Source organism: Notothenia rossii, assembly GCF_949606895.1.
Source record: "Notothenia rossii genome assembly, chromosome: 4".
NCBI classification, from domain to species: Eukaryota; Metazoa; Chordata; class Actinopteri; order Perciformes; family Nototheniidae; genus Notothenia; species Notothenia rossii.
In genome coordinates this window covers 58,719,387-58,735,465 of record NC_136902.1, presented here as the reverse complement: position 1 = coordinate 58,735,465, position 16,079 = coordinate 58,719,387, and the positions used below count along the sequence as shown (strand labels likewise).

Sequence of the window (16,079 nt, the reverse complement as noted above, 5' to 3'; positions counted from 1 at the left end):
ATAATAGCTTATCATGAAACTGCCATCAAACCGTTTTCCAAGTGCATGGCCTTGGATGGCCTCTGCGACCACGGCTTGGGTCCCCTCCCGCTCAGGCAGATTAAAACAGAGGGATTATTGTTCTTGCACAGCTGGAGGTCAGTCGTTGCAGTGCTGTGGATAGGCCCAACCAAGATTGTGATCTGCTGCCCGGACCTGGGATGCGTGCCCTTCTACGAGCAGCAACCTCCAAGATATTAACCGTTTTTCAATGTCATACAGCATCCAGCCGGGATTATACTTGGTTTATTGTCTCGGGCCTGCGCTTGCTTGTCACAGTTGGAAAAACATTATGTAACACTAGGGATTTAGAAGATCACACCACAATCAGATTCATGGATAAACAATAAAAGGAATAGAGAGACGGTTTCACAGTTTACAGGCGCTATACAACATGATATCAAATGTGGGAAGTTAACCACAAAAGAGATACTGTTTAGCATTTTGAACTGAAGGAACGCTATTTTTTTTCCACATTCATCCGAAGGTCAGAGGTCACATTCCACCAAGACCATTAGGATCTGCCCAGACCCAGGATTTCTCAAAGTCAAAGTTTTTCGGAAAGTTATTTTGTGGTTGGAAGCATGAAACCAAGTCTGTGGTGAATATAATAAGTTTTGTTCTACAACATAAAATATATCAGTAAATGCTCCACTGCTGAATATCTAAAATGTTGATGTTTCTTAAAAATAGCGGTTGCTAACAAGTGTCTAAAGAAACTAATAAATGTCATCATGCTGAATATTAGCTGTCTTTGGCTTAGTGGTGGTTATGCAGGGCCATGCAACTGTGGTGATTTATAGCCTAACGGTAGCATTTAACCTATGGTGATTGCATTTTCCCTTCAAAAATCATATGGGGATATGTGGGGAAGATCCTGCTGAACAAAACGTGTAAGTATCAGTAACGTGTGTTATTATTTTTGCAGTATTCCGAAATCGGTCGGCCTACAAAGGCATCACTGCAGACTATATACTCAGACAGTGATCATCTAAACAAAGTCAGATGCCTTATGAAGAAGACACTTGAGAAGAAGTTGAATTATCCAAACAAAAATCAAATCAATTGAATGCATCAACACATACAGTATTGTGTGCTTTTATAGCCACAGTATACACTTCACAGCCCTGATAAAAAAAAAGAGAGGAGACTGAAGAATTAGGACAGGCATGAAAAAGACATCTTTAAGTCTGTAAAAGAGGTTTAAGATAATACTTTGTTAAAGAGAAATGAACTGAAATGAACCGCATGACACCAGCAACATACCACATCTTTTGTGGAAAAGCTTTTTCTGTTTTGAGTTACTCGTGAAGTGTATTCCCAGTGATAACCTGCTGTGTTTATAGTTTATGACAAATCATAAACAGAGCTAGTTAATAAAGCCAAGAGTTGAAAAACAGGTTCTCATCTTTATTCTTTTCCGTCTGACAGATCTGAGCTATCAAAGGGATTTGAATTCACTTCGTAATAGCAAACAGATGTTAAAAACCCTTAGCAATGGTTGGGCATCATTGTGTTGTCGGTGGTGCTCAGTATGGACAGGAGGAACAATTGAAGCAACCAATCATTATGTCAATATACATAAGGGCATGTCCGCATTATGTTAAGGCTTACAAAAGTGTGAACCTGTTTACCTTAAACCAATGTATGTTCCTATTTTGGAAGCCAAAAGTACCAATTCACATATCTATACATATTTCATACAACTAAGTGGTTTTTATTGTCAACTTTATTTATTTTGAATCATTTATTACATTTGTATTTCTTTCTTTCATTATTTGTACGTATTCCTGTATTATTATTTTGTTTTTAAATGTATTTCTGTATTTGTTATGCATTTATGTTTACCTTTATTTTTCGTCTTCCATATGTGGGCTTTGCATTCGTCTCCAGCAGGGGGCGGAAGAGCCCATGTACATTTTAGTCACATGTCATTACAGTCCCTGTGATGTAGCAACAGGTTGGTGGAGGCAGATTGTCTGGCTGCAGAAAAAAGAAGAAGAACAACAACAACAAGAGTTTAGCTCATCGTCAGCATCCCGTGTTTCACTGGGAGAGCAGGAGCAAGGTGTTTCCCAGGTCCTGCAGCCAATAAGAACTCTCCTTTAAAACGAACAGGCTGTTTAGTTCAGCAGGCTACCAATGATACTTCAGTCTGCATATGTGAGAAAACTACTAACTGGTACATGAAACAGAATCCCAATTGTTTTCTTCAAATGTATCATCTTCTGATATCATCTTTTTTATGTAATGTTTTTTGGTATCCTGCAACAGAACATGAATGAATCAGAATCCTGTTACATATCCATTACTGCCCATAGTACTTGTTTTGCAGGTTTTATTCCTAAAAGCATGGTTCTTTCGACACTGTTAATCCAATTTAGCTTTGTCTAAAAAATCCCTTCATCTTTGAGTCTTGCTGTGTGGAGCCTCAGGTCTGCAGGATTCCTTGGTGGGACCTGCCCATCCCCCTCCAAACCCAAACACTCACTCCTTCCAGCCCCCAAAACGTTGTGTTTTGGAGTAGAACACCCCTCTTTCTTGTGCAGGACCCCCTGGGTGACCCTCTCCCCTCCTTCCCTGCCCTTCTCTCTCGCTCTCTTCTTCTATCTGGGAGCAGTGAGAGCACCATTGCTCAAGCTCCTATTGAAAAGAGAGCACATACAATGGGGTCTTTCTCAGTGTCTCCATTAAAGACCCTGGGAACACAACACTGTCCACAGAGCCACTCTTAAAGGGCCAGTGGGACCCAGGTCTTCGCAACCTGAGTCCCATGCAGCACCTCCCATCATCTTTTTTTTTTCATGGGAAAAGGGGAAAGAAACAGGAATCCACGCAGCAAATCAATTATTCATGAAGGCTATGTGAACTCTGCAGGAACTCCACACCAGCACCACCTCTGTCCAAATACACACTATCACCTCCTCAAACATCACACAACACAACAAGCCCCCGTCCCTGTCTGACGGGACGGCAGAGTTTATTTAGACTACGGCTGAAGGATGCTTCAGTCTGTTATGGCTGAAACTGAACGCTCAAACAAATTCCCCGACATTGTGATGACATCATAATTGCAATAAACACAAATAGAATTTCCTATTGTGATGCATGTTTGTATAACTGCTTTCATTGGAAACAAGACATTAATTTGGCTGTTTGACTATAGACATGTTTGGTTTATACTGTTGGGTTATGGAGGGCAGAAGTTTTTGGTAAACTATGAAGCCAGTTTATTTAATTTTAGGGTTAGGGGACATTCATTGGAAGGCAGAGGTTTTTGGAAAGTTATGAAATCGGTTGATTACATTTTCATTTGTTATTATACATACAAATCAATCAACTGACCCTAACTGTGATTTTAAATATGTCAAACCAATACCAAAGCAGTGAATTTAGTTTAGGGTGTGTTTTGACACTCCACACTTGTGTAAGAACTTGGAAGATGTCATCCAACATTATATTTAAGTACCTGAAACAACAAGTGGATTGACACAATTTGGCTAGCGGTTTGGGTCTCTTTTGTTACAAAGACATTACAGTTTAAGCTCCTCAAAAGTGAAGGTTTGCTGCTTTTGTTTTGAAATGTGTTAATACTTTTACTTAAGTAGACTACTATTCTCAATGCAGTACTTTTGTTTGTAATTCAGTATGTTTCAGTGGTGCACAGTAACTAAGTACATTTACTCAAGTACTTTACTTAAGTACACATTTGAGGTACTTTACTTAAAAATGTCCTTTTGGTTCTACTCTACAACTCAAAGGGACATATTTTGCTTTTTACTTCACTATATTTATGTTACAGCTTTAGTTAGTAGTTACCTTTTATATTCATTTATATCGTTTTTTATAGACATTTTTAAATAAAATGTTTGAACATAGATTACCATTTGACCATTTAAGTAAGGCAAAAAGCAAAAAGGCCTCTCAGACGCTCTTCCGTTTATGTGTTTAATAAAGAAAAACAATTGGACGGTAGATACACGGATTTAGATTAAACCATCCAAAATTGTATTTGTATTTGTATAATATAATGTAATGTATATAAGTAAACCACAATCACAAGGTTTGACAAACAATATATTGTCAGCAATTGTACTAGAATGTTTAATGAATTCTTTGTGTAAAAGTATTTCACAGTCCCAGCTTTTCAAATGCGAAAATATTCTGCTTTTCATTTTAAATAATATATTTGTTCTGCAATCACTACTTTTACTCCTAATACTTACAGTACATTTTCCTGACTGTGTTTAAATACTTTTGGCTTAGTACCATTCTTAAAGCAGTACTTTATCTTGTAATGGAGTATTTTTAAATTGAAGTATTAGTACTTTTACTTAAGTAAAGGATATTGCTGATATTTATACCTTTATTGTTTTTATTTGTATTTAATTTATTTAAAATTATTTTTTGTATTGTATGTATTTCTAATTAATGTGAAATGTCTTATCTACATGCTGCTGTGACAAAACATTTTCCATGCAGGTAAATCTTCCATAGACAATGATGCCAGCTTTGTAACTCCCTGTGTCTCGCAGCTTCACAAGTAAACAGAGTCATTCATACTCATTATGATGTTGATCTGTGCCACAGACTGACACTTCTACTTTGTTTCCAACGGGAGAAGGGCTGATTTACGGAGCTATTTACAACCTCTTAGGGACCCGTGCGTAATTAAAAAGCGAATGGGGGATTGTGCGAGACAATCAGCATGCCGCAGGGTTTCTCACATCCTCTGAGAAAAGGAGGGCGACTCAGGAGGAGGAGGGAGGAGGAGGAGGGTGGAAAGAACTTGAGTTGAGGAATTTGAATCCTGTCTGAAGGGGGAGAGAGGGAACAGAAAGAGCCAGGGGAATGTCTGAGGGAGTCTGAGGTAGCCGGTGGGACAGAAGAGACTTTGGACGACACACTACAGGAAGGTTTAGAAAGTAAACCGTGTTGCTGGAAATCGAATTGGAATTTAATCAGCTGCGTAAAACTTTGGTTTGGTTGTGCGCTTTCAAAGTTTGGTGCGCCTTTTTCGCCGTGCGCTTTTAAAGTGTGGTGGACTGTATTGGGATCAACCACAACATCAGCTTAAGAGGAAAACAAACTTTTCAGCAGCTCGGAGATTTTTTTTTTTTTACACTCCTTCAAACGGGAACTGAAATCTACGGGTTCACTTTGGTGTGTTTGCTGGATATTATATATCACTTTTTTTACGGAGATGCGGTGATGGAGTCCGGTGGTGTTTCCAAGATGACTGCTCTTCTCATGCTTTTCAGAGTTGATCTTCTGTCAGCAAAAAACAAGAGTGGATCTAAGGGACTTTTCATCCTCAGCGTCCTTTTTTGTATTTCTGCTTGGAGACCAGTAACCGCTGGAGCTCTGACAGGTAAGATCATCCGCAGCCGCCTTTAACCCAATCCCACTAACACAACTGTTATTTGTCAGCTTTAGCGTGACGGAAAACATCGTAATAGGCAATTAGTTCGGTCTGCCTTTCTGCTGCTTACTCATTAAACGCGTTTGCTTTGGGGTGGCAACCACAGCTGCAAGTGGGTTCAACATCTGGCCAACATGAAGGAATTCATTACACTCGTTAAGCCTCTAAAAACAAGGCGATGAAGGAAAACAAAGTAAGGGATTAGTTTTATTGGCTCAATCAGGTTGGTGTTCTGCTGATTCAGTGTAAAAAAAATGTTTTGTTTTCCCTGCCTGACTGGCATCAAAAGCCACAGGGCAGAGGTGTCATGTTTTTGAGGTGCAGCATGAACACTTCTGAATGTTTTCTCATTGGGTCCAAACCAGGTATCCAGAGACGTTTTCCCACCAGTCTTGGCATTTCCGGAATACTGTGGAATCTTTGAGAGATGTATTCCAGGCAGGGAAAGAGCAAAGGCTAAAAATAAATCTTGCTGGGAAGCAAAGGAGTCACAACACCAGATACTCAAGCATAGCAACATAAAGAGAAAAGTGATGTATTGTTCTATATGAAGTGAAAACCAGTCGCTCCTGTTTAAACTTCTTTAACAAGCATCAGGATGGAACACAGTTAGCACTAACATTAAAGCACATATGAGTAACATTAAAAGTGATCAAATGAAACATTTGCACAAAGACAACCTAGCTGTTATAGATTAGGATATGTCTTTAAGTGGGTTGAGACTTTCTTTAGCATTTCAGTTCTGTCTTGGGAACAAGCACAAAAAGTCCTGCAAACGGAGGTTGTCATTTCTTTAATTTAAACTTCACAGGCAAGATAAAAAGCTAAGAATAAATAAATACAATTCTTGAAACCCAATGGTTAGTCGGATATCCACAGTTTGTAATGAATCTCAGATCCTCTTGACATCCAGCCCTTTTAGACAGAGGCATTCATGTACAACCAGAAACGATGACAGGTTATAAGTTAGACCCATACAAATTCTGTTTCACACCAAACAACTGTGGCTGTTAGGTAGCATTGTCGTCTTTCAATCTTATTGTTGTGGGTTTAATCCCAGCTCCAACTCCTGCAGTCAATCTGTAGTCGATGTATCCTTGGCCCAGTTCAAAATCTGGTTTCAGAACAAAACTCCTCATCTCTCCCTGGCAGGATTTGACATAAGATCCTTTGCTACCACTATTTTCTCCTTGTGTTGTTCAAACGGAGGCTGAAGTGTCATCTGTCTCTGGACTTAAAGACATTTCTCTGATGGCAGTACATGCAGAAAATAAAAACAAGTGTCCAGGTCCTCACATTTGTCACTAAAGGAATTTATAATGTAATAAGACATGTCTTCTGATTAATCTAAAATCTGAATCTGACTGAGACATTTGTATCTTTATGAACAATGATCCTCCTTAGCTTACTTGAGCAAATGGCACTGTATGAATGAGGTGTGAATGGGTAAATGATGACTTGTAGAATGTAAAGGGGTTTGAGGTGTTGTAAAGGATTGATAAAGTGCAATATAAATACAGCCCATGACCATTTACCATTACCAAACCCAAAAGAGTTTCCAAAGTAGAAACCAAGTTAAATTGCAGCAGTTTTGGAACATTCTGGATATGTGCCTTAAAAAACTATGAGTAGTCTTTGAATAAAAAACCAAAATGTTAACCAAAGCTAGGTCATTTAACATCAGTGTGGTCTGCATCCAGCATTGGGAAGTCCTTCTATCAATCAACTTGGCTGTTATCCATCAGCAGCTACAGCCAATGGAGGGGCCCCCACCAGTTTGTTCATGTGTTTTGGTCATTATGGTCACGTTAGCTGTACCTCTGCCCTCTGCAGATGTATGAGCATAAGGGACAGAGATTACAAGGATAGGCTCAAACTGAGAACGTTTCCCGATGTCTCGGCTCCTATTTGGATAGAGATGGCTGTAGCCCAGGAGTGAGGGGATGGATGGGGGGGTTGGGGGGCAATGCTTTGGTTTGTGAGTCAGTGCCGGTCTGACTCAGACGAAAGTATCGAAATGATGGATGGGGTAAGGGGGCAAGAGTTGGAGGGGGGGGGGGGGGGTGGCACAATGTGTAGCGATGAATCCAAAGAATGGCATGAAAAGGAGGCGGAACGAGGAAAAGGGCAAAGGGCTGAATTACGTAGGGTTAGAAAGCCAGGGAGATAAAGGAGGGAGTGAGGGGAGGATAAATGCTCGGACTGTTTCGGGTATTTTTGGTATGTGCACGTCCACTGACATTTAACATCTCCTACCAGAGAGGGAGGGAGATCATGAAAAACGAAAAAGCGAGGGAGTTCAGGGGGACAAGAGGCAGTAGAGGGAGTAGTTCAATGAATCACTGCAGACAGGCCACACACACACACACACACACACACACACACACACACACACACACACACACACACACACACACACACACACACACACACACACACACACACACACACAGTTTAACCACGGCCCTGCTACCTCTGCATTCTCATAAAAGCCTTTCGAGATTAAACTGAAAAAACGTTGACTTTAATTAAATGTTTTATGTCAACAAATGATACGTAACTGTGTTAGGTTAGTTGAAAGCAACAATATTCAGAGTAAATACAAAACTTAATATTATTGCATTCACCTAACCTAATACAGTTATGTTTCAGTTTTCTCAGTGTATCATGATATGAATGCCACACTTAGGAGCAGTGACAGAAAGTAGGGCTTCTTTTGTTCAATATGTCACAGAAAAAAGAAAAAAAAAGTCAGGGCTGCGCCGAGTCTTGAAAGAGCTCAGTCAAGCTTAAAAATAAAGAGAGGAATGACTTTTAACGCCAAAGAGCAAAGAGAGACAGAGAGGGGCCCGCTGAGTCTCTGCCTCCCCGCCTGTGAGGCAGAGACTCAGCGGGCCCCCTCATTTATTTCACACTCCCAGAAGAAGCCTTTTCAATGCTGTGTGTGTGTGTGTGTGTGTGTGTGTGTGTGTGTGTGTGTGTGTGTGTGTGTGTGTGTGTGTGTGTGTGTGTGTGTGTGTGTGTGTGTGTGTGTGTGTGTGTGTGTGTGTGTGTGTGTGTGTGTGTGTGTGTGTGTGTGTGTGTGTGTGTGTGTGTGTGTGTGTGTGTGTGTGTGTGTGTGTAGTTGTCATGCAAGAATCAAGGGCTAGTTCTAGATATGAGAAAGTGCCACCAAAGTGTACTTTTTACATGACATGTGTTTTCTAGGGGCTGAATGATGTGTGTTTACGTGTGTGTCCTTGCAGTGGACTCCCCAGGGGTCACAGTGGGGGGATCAGGGGTTGAAGGTTGCCCATGAAACAGACTAGGTGGGCAGGTCGACAAGCTTGAGAAAATCTTTACAGGCATCGCTCCGTGGAACCAGAGTGATTTATTTTTTCCCGTGAAACTCAACAACGCAGGCCGAGTTTCCTCATTCTATTTGATCCCTTGTCTATAATATCAAGACAAGGAGTAGTTAAGGAGCGTTTTGAAATGCTTTACGGTTGCGTAACATTTTTATCTGATGATGTAGTAGACATATTCCAGCAGGAGAGATCTATATACGTATGTGTTTGTGCCAAATTTGTGTTTGAATACAAGGCTGTAACCTTTCTTTTATCATTGACAAGCAATGCATGCCTCAGAAATACCTCTCGATTGTGTTTAGTGTCATTTAGGGTGACAAATTCATAGAAGCAGAATCAGGTTTATTATCAAGAAGGTTGACACATACAAGGAGTTGGCTTTGCTGTATACATGAACGTTGTAAGAGAACTAAGGTTGTAAAACAGGAGAAAATAAAGGAACAATTATAAAACATATTTTAAGATAAATACAAAAGTAAGTTTAAAGTAAGTACAGGATTAGTGTAGTGGAAGACCTGCAGGCTCGTCTCTGCTGTCTGGTGTTTGTCCTGAGCTCTTTGCAGTCTGAGTCTCTAACAAGGAGCCTTTGTCCCGCTATCAGCTCTGTCCTCCTCAGGTCAGCCCCCCCCCCCCCTCCCCCATCCCATCAGTGAGGGACACGAGATAACTCGGCTCAGTGTGCCGGTGTAGAAACTCACCTGTTGTTATGATTGCACTGCCGAGGCAGAGTCTAGCCAACATAGATTGACATTTATCAGAAGTCAAGTGAAGCAGTGGCGTTTTCTCCCGGAGGCCAAGGGAAGCCAGGCTTCCCCTGTTTTTTCTGATTGTAGTTATAATTTAAATAAATAAATAAAAACACTTTGTTTTGTTTCGGTAATTCTCCTTTGCTGTGTGTTCCTGCCGGACCGTCTCTCCGTCTCTCTCCCATTCTCATTGAGTATTTTACAAAGAGTGAAACAGTGACCCTCTAGATGTTATGGTGAAACAGTAGATTGCATTCAGTGTTGCGAGAGGAGGCCAGCCAAATCTGGCTTCCCTTGGTGAAAAAAAATGGAGGGATTGACCAATCAGATGAGGCCTACGTCATGCCCCTGCCAATCTGTGATTGGTCAGGGCCATGCCAAGGGAAGCAGGCCGCCTCCGGCTTCCCCTGGAGGCTGGCGATTTGATTGGATTGTGAGGCAAAATCCCTTTCCTCACAATCCAATCAAATCGCATCGACATCAGTTTTACTACGTAGTACTGTAACTGTCATCCCCGCCGTTAGAAATGATCAAGCAAATGAAGCATGATGGAGGGAGGAGATTTGGCATACTTAATTAAGCATAACTTCACTAAACTTCCGCTACAGCAGCAACTAAAAATTAAAGCAGATGAAACTCCATACAAAATGACATCATTGAGAGCATAGCTCGTTGTATCCAGTATGAGACTGATAAAGAAATAAAGATTTGTCCTTTCATTGCTGTACAAGTGGATGACACATCAGACATCTCCAATAAGTGCCAACTCACTATCATAATCTACTTGAATGAAAAAGGCAGTGTGTGTGAACGTTTCCTCTGCTTTTTTGATGTCGGCTTAGAAAGAGACGCAAAAGCTGTAACATCAGTTGTCATGAGAGCCATCGGGAACTACAGTCCAACAAACAAATTGATTTGTCAGACTTATGACGGAGCTCATGTCTGCATGAGCGGACAGCACGGTGGCGTTCAGGCTTTAGTGAAAGCACACTGCCCCAATGCGCTATTCATCCACTGTTATGCTAAGGCACAAACAACATTCAAGCAGCCAAACTGTTTATTGCCAATCTCGATGCCTTCCACAATTTTTTCTCACGTTCATGTAAGAGATCAGCACTACTGTCTGAAGTTGATCGAGCTGTGCGTGTACCAGGGGGTTCTGCTGTGAGGTGGAACTTTAAAAGCCGCGCAGTACAGGCCATCCATGAAGGACGCGGGTCGCTCTGTATCGCTTTTGACAGGATAATGACAGAGCAGGGATGGGACAAAGAGACCATTGCACAGAGTGCTTCCTTGAAGCAGAAACTTGAGGATTTTGACTGCATACATTAATAAGAAATGCTTAAATTAATAAGACGAGAGAGTTTCAGCTGGAGAGTGCGTGCGGACCTGTCGGTCAGATAACAGGTGTGTAAAAGTCCTGCATCTGTATGATACAAATGTGTGTAAAATGTTACCGGGCGCTGAAATCACTCATCTGGTTACGTTATTGACCACCCCCCCCCCTCCAAAAAAATTGGCTTCCCCTACATTTTTCCCCACGCCACGCTACTGAAGTGAAGATGATTAATTGAGAGGTCAACAGGAATTTAAGTTAGCAATTTTGTGTTATATCTCTCACAGGCTCCGTCCTCTACTGGACTCTATGGGTATTACCTTATCATGCAAGCATTCACCTACTGAGATTTCTATAGACGTAGCCGGCCACGGGGCGGGCCTACCTGAATGCGTGCACATCTTACTTCCGTATAAAACGAGGCCTCGCCTCCTGACCACCATCCTTTACTCTTCAGCGAGCGGAGGTGATAGTCTAGCACTGAGTCTGAGACGTATTTTTTGAGAGAAAGGAAGAAAGGAAGAAAGAAAGAAGCTGCTATACGCCTTTCCACCGCTGCGTCTCACTCTCCCTCTCCTGGGGAGAGTGAGGCGAGAACGTCTGGTAGTCATTCTGGTAGCGCCGGATCGCGTCAGGGCGCCGTGGTACTCAGAGATGACACAGATGAAGGCGGGCCAGCCCTGGGCAATTCCCAAGTTCTGGGGGGCGATGTCTCAAGAGGCAGGTGCAATCGGGGCGTTACCCACTCTGGGCCATCCTCTCCAGGCCTGGCTCCTGAGAGGGACAGGCTGAGACAGGGTGGATTGTCTGACAGCGTTATTCAGTCTATCCAGGCAGCTAGAGCTGGATCGACCACAGCCTGTTACAGGCCAAAATGGCTGGGATTCCAGCGATGGTGTGAGGAGCGGAAAATAGAGCCCCTATATTGTGAGTTGGGCTCTATTTTGTCCTTTTGACAGTTATTGGTGGTCAGAGGACTTGCTCATTCCACTGTAAAGTGTATGCAGCAGCCATCTCGTCCTGCCATGAGGGATTCAACGGCAGGTCAGCCTTTTTCTCATCCACTGATGTTGCTGTTTTTACAGGCGGTCAGGAGGCTGCGCACAGTAGTGCGCGCCTCCACCCCGCAGTGGGACCTGCCGCTGGTGCTCGAGGCTCTGGTCACAGAGCCATTTGAGCCTCTAGAGCTCTCCTCCCTGAAAGCACTGTCGTGGAAGACAGCGTTGCTACTTGCCTTAACGTCAGCCAAAAGAGTGTCCGAGTTAACCGCTCTGTCGGTGCACCCGAGCTGTTTACTGATTCGGGGTGACTGGGGCGGGGCGACACTCAGACCGAACCCCTCCTTTGTGCCCAAGAGCCTAAGGAGTGCGTTCAGGTCGAGGGCTATTCAGTTGGGGGGATTTAGTCTTCCACCCCATGGTGGGGCCAGGGAAACTAAATTACACCTCCTCTGCCCGGTGCGCGCGTTAGCATGTTATGTAGAGCGCACAGCTACCCTGAGACGCACTGAACAGCTGTTTGTGTGCTTCGGGGGCGGGGTGACTGGAAAAGCTCTGTCCAAGAAACGCCTGGCAGGCTTGCTTTGCGGAGGCATTGCACACGCCTACGAGCAGGCATGGAGAGCCTGTCCCACAGGGGTCCGTGCGCACTCCACACGAGCTGTGGCTGCGTCGACAGCTTTATTCAACGGTGTGAGTGTGGAGGACATATGCACGGCGGCGTCTTGGTCAACGCCAGGTCCCTTCATAAAGTTTTATCTCATGGATATGTCCGGCTCTTTCTCAGCGTCTGTGCTTGCTGGAGCAACACAGAACTGGTGAGGAGGGGGGGTCTGTGGGTCAGTTGGTATCTGACCCCCTCCCCGGGCGTAAATGCGCTTCCGTTTCACCGGACTCCTGGAGGGTCGCGGGGTGACGTAATGCGCTTTGGGCCCTTACAGGGCTAAAGGGCTCTCCATACTATAGTCCGTACACACTCTGCACAGGGTCAGTGTCTGAGTGTGCGGACATAGGGGGCACTTGCGCTCTCCCCGTGCTCTTTAAGGACTCAGGAGAGAGGGTGCATAGTGAACCCATACAGCTGCAGACTTTCCCCTGTCTGCCTATAAGCGAACGCAGGGGAGCCTTCAGCACTGTTTTCGAGCACACTTTTATGCGAGACAAGCGCGTCAGGGTGTGCTCTCAGCCTGGACTTCTCCACGGTTACAACCGGGGGAGAGGTGAGTGAGACGCAGCGGCTGCTAAAGCCGATCAGGGACAGTGAGGTGGAACGGTGTGCTGGACGACAGTGCGTGCATACATCGGGGCTCCGCCAACTGTACCCATAGAGTCCAGTAGAGGGCGGAGCCTGTGAGAGATATAACGCCGGGTTACGTATTGTAACCCTTGTTATATTAACACAGGCAGAGCCTTCTACCTTGGGGCACTGTCTGTTCTATACCGCTCGCTGAAGAGTGGTGTAGGAGGGTGGTCAGGAGGCGAAGCCTCCTTTTTATACGGAAGTGAGATGCGCACGCATTCAGGTAGGCCCGTCCAGGGGCCGGCTACGTCTATAGAAAGCTCAGTAGGTGAATGCTTGCATGATAAGGTAGTACCCATAGAGTCCATTAGAGGGCTCCGCCTGTGTTAATATAACAAGGGTTAAAATACATAACCCGGTGTTTCATCCTATTCTATTTTACATATTTCATCTTATTTCTACCTGCACTCCTTATATTTTGTGTCATGTTGAGTATATTACAAAATTACATGCTGGAAGAGCCTAAGACTTCAGATTTCCATTGGTAATACTACGCTGCTATTGTGCATAAAAGACTATGAATTTGAAGTGTTAATGATGTTCCTCAAACCAAAAAGTGGCTGCTTTGAGCTTCCCGAATGTCAAAATGTGCTGCTTTTCTGTGTTCTGTCACTATATTCTGAAGATCTTTGGATGTTTGGATAAAGAGTTTGAATATGGCACCTTAAGCTAGGGGAAGTTGTGATCCCAGGGTAATTTCTATGTGAAGCACCATGACCCTTAGAAACCTTTAGAAAGACTAACAGGAATTCTAAAGTGAGGCATTGGTGCGATATTGTAAATGTTCCAGGTCTTTAAGACGTTAACTAACCCCTAACCTGATTCCTCCTTCTCTTAATCAAAGATCTGGAATTTGAGCGGAGTCCCAATACTGTCATCTCGTCACTGGGCAAGCCTGTTACCATGCAGTGCACCCTGAAGGGCACGGGGGGCGAGGAAGAGGACCCCCCAGATGTGCTCTGGCTGAGAGACGGGGCGCTGCTTCCGTACGCCGACACCAACCAGATCCAGGTCCACACCGGCAGCAACAGCTGGACCATCATGAGCACGCTCAGGTAGGCAGCGGTTCTTTCTGCTACACCGGCTAGTACTTTATTAGAGAGTATTGATGAGTGAGACAAAGGGATGACAACCTCCGGTTGGTTTCAATCCTCCGTCTCCATCTGCTTTCTTTTTTTTTTTCTTTTTTTTTAAAACTTTATTTTAAATTATTAGGGCAGTACATTTTATAGATATACAAGTTACATTAATAATACATACATCACATAAAGTAAAAATATATAAATAACATAAGGAGAGCACGTTTTATTTTATGCGGCTCAGTTATGTCACAGACTCAAGATGCCCCATGGCAGAGTCTGGGATTTGTCCAGGGTCTTTCTTCTCCTTAGTTCAGTAAGTATCTGTTTCATGATGGTGTTACTGCCTATTACTCTCTGGTTCAGTATCATTTTACACCTTGTCTTCCATATTTTCATACATGCGACACAAATTACCATCTGAAAAAGTTCCCTTTGCTTTATGCCCATCCCCTCATCCAGAATACAAAACATAATGGAGGCATATCTTACATTGAATACTAAACCAATGCCCCGCAGGAGCGACCACACCTCCTCAGCTCTGTAGCAGTCCATGAGGAGGTGCTGCAAGGTCTCGTCTTCCTCACAGTTAATCATGGGGCATGTTTTAGTTTTGACATAACAGCTCCATGAGACCACAGCTCTGACCGCAAGTCTGTTAACAGATATCAACCACCTCACGTCTCTCATGCTCTCCAATAATTGTTTACATTTAATTAATTTTAAAACTTCATTGCCTTCGCCAGGTGTGAGGTTTTTGTACATTATATTACCTCCATATTTAAAATCGTTAACTATTTTAAAGATTACTCTATTTGGGAGCCCGATCCAATCAATCCCTAAATGCTGAAGTTCCGTTGTGAAGTCACCATACACTAATTTATAGTAAGGTCCGTTTCTAGCGCGCCCTCTTCTTTTGTTCCATCCCATTCTTCCCTCCTCAACCCAAGGTGCTTTCCTGTGTATTGCAGCGGAGATGTTTTTTACAAAGGTAATTTGCAGTTTAATACCCAGGTCTATGGCTCCCAGGCCTCCATATTCCCTACTTTTAAACAACAAATTCCGTTTTGCAACCTCCCTGGTTGTACCCCACACCAAATTAACGCACTGTTTGTTTTTTTCCATCTGCTTTCCTTATCAGGGCATGTGATTTAAAGATAATGGTGCCTCTGTTGTGAGGCAGCCACACCTGGCCTAAAAATGTCAGTCATGCATCTGCTATGATTGTATTTACTTCCTGTTCCTCGATCTTACTGTTTCAAAAAGCTTCACCAGTACTGTTGCTGGATTATTTCACCACCATCCTGCCACTATGGAGCACTTTTAAATCGAAATAAATTATTAACCCCACGCAATAGTCTACGTGCTTTAATGTATTTAATCCTGGTATGATTGGATGGCCAAATTGGCAAAGAAAGTAATCATGGTCTGTAGATGTTTCTGCCTCTATCACCCAGTATTTTTTTGTAACTTAATTTTTATTTTCAGGTTTTACAGGAAAATAAAACACAGACAGTATTGTAGCAAGTACATCAGATAAAAGCATACTTCGGGACAATGGTAGATTTTGCATACAATACCTCAAAGTAACATACATATCCCAACCCTTAAGCTAGAGGGAACAGATAAAAAAAATACATTCAACAAAGACAGTTCAAAATAAAACCGAAAGAATAAAATAAATAAGAAACACGGCTATAACTAAGGGGTCACGAGGAGGCCATCACGAAGTACAATTGTAACAATCATTGTTTACTTAAAGGTCCCATGTCATGCTTTTCTGGTTATTACCCGTCCCCTTCTGTGTTATGA

The 16,079-nt window shown here is 43.0% G+C and overlaps 1 protein-coding gene across 1 annotated transcript in view; it reads left to right on the top strand.

Moving 5' to 3' along the window:
- Nucleotides 1–4,831: 4,831 nt before the first annotated feature.
- The window catches only part of axl (AXL receptor tyrosine kinase), a 49,401-nt gene continuing 38,153 nt past the window's right edge, over nt 4,832–16,079 (top strand). The window contains exons 1-2 of the mRNA XM_079674312.1: nt 4,832–5,410; nt 14,033–14,243. Of these exons, the coding sequence (XP_079530438.1) occupies nt 5,251–5,410; nt 14,033–14,243 (371 nt within the window). The 5' untranslated portion in view covers nt 4,832–5,250. The remainder of the gene's footprint in view (nt 5,411–14,032; nt 14,244–16,079) is intronic.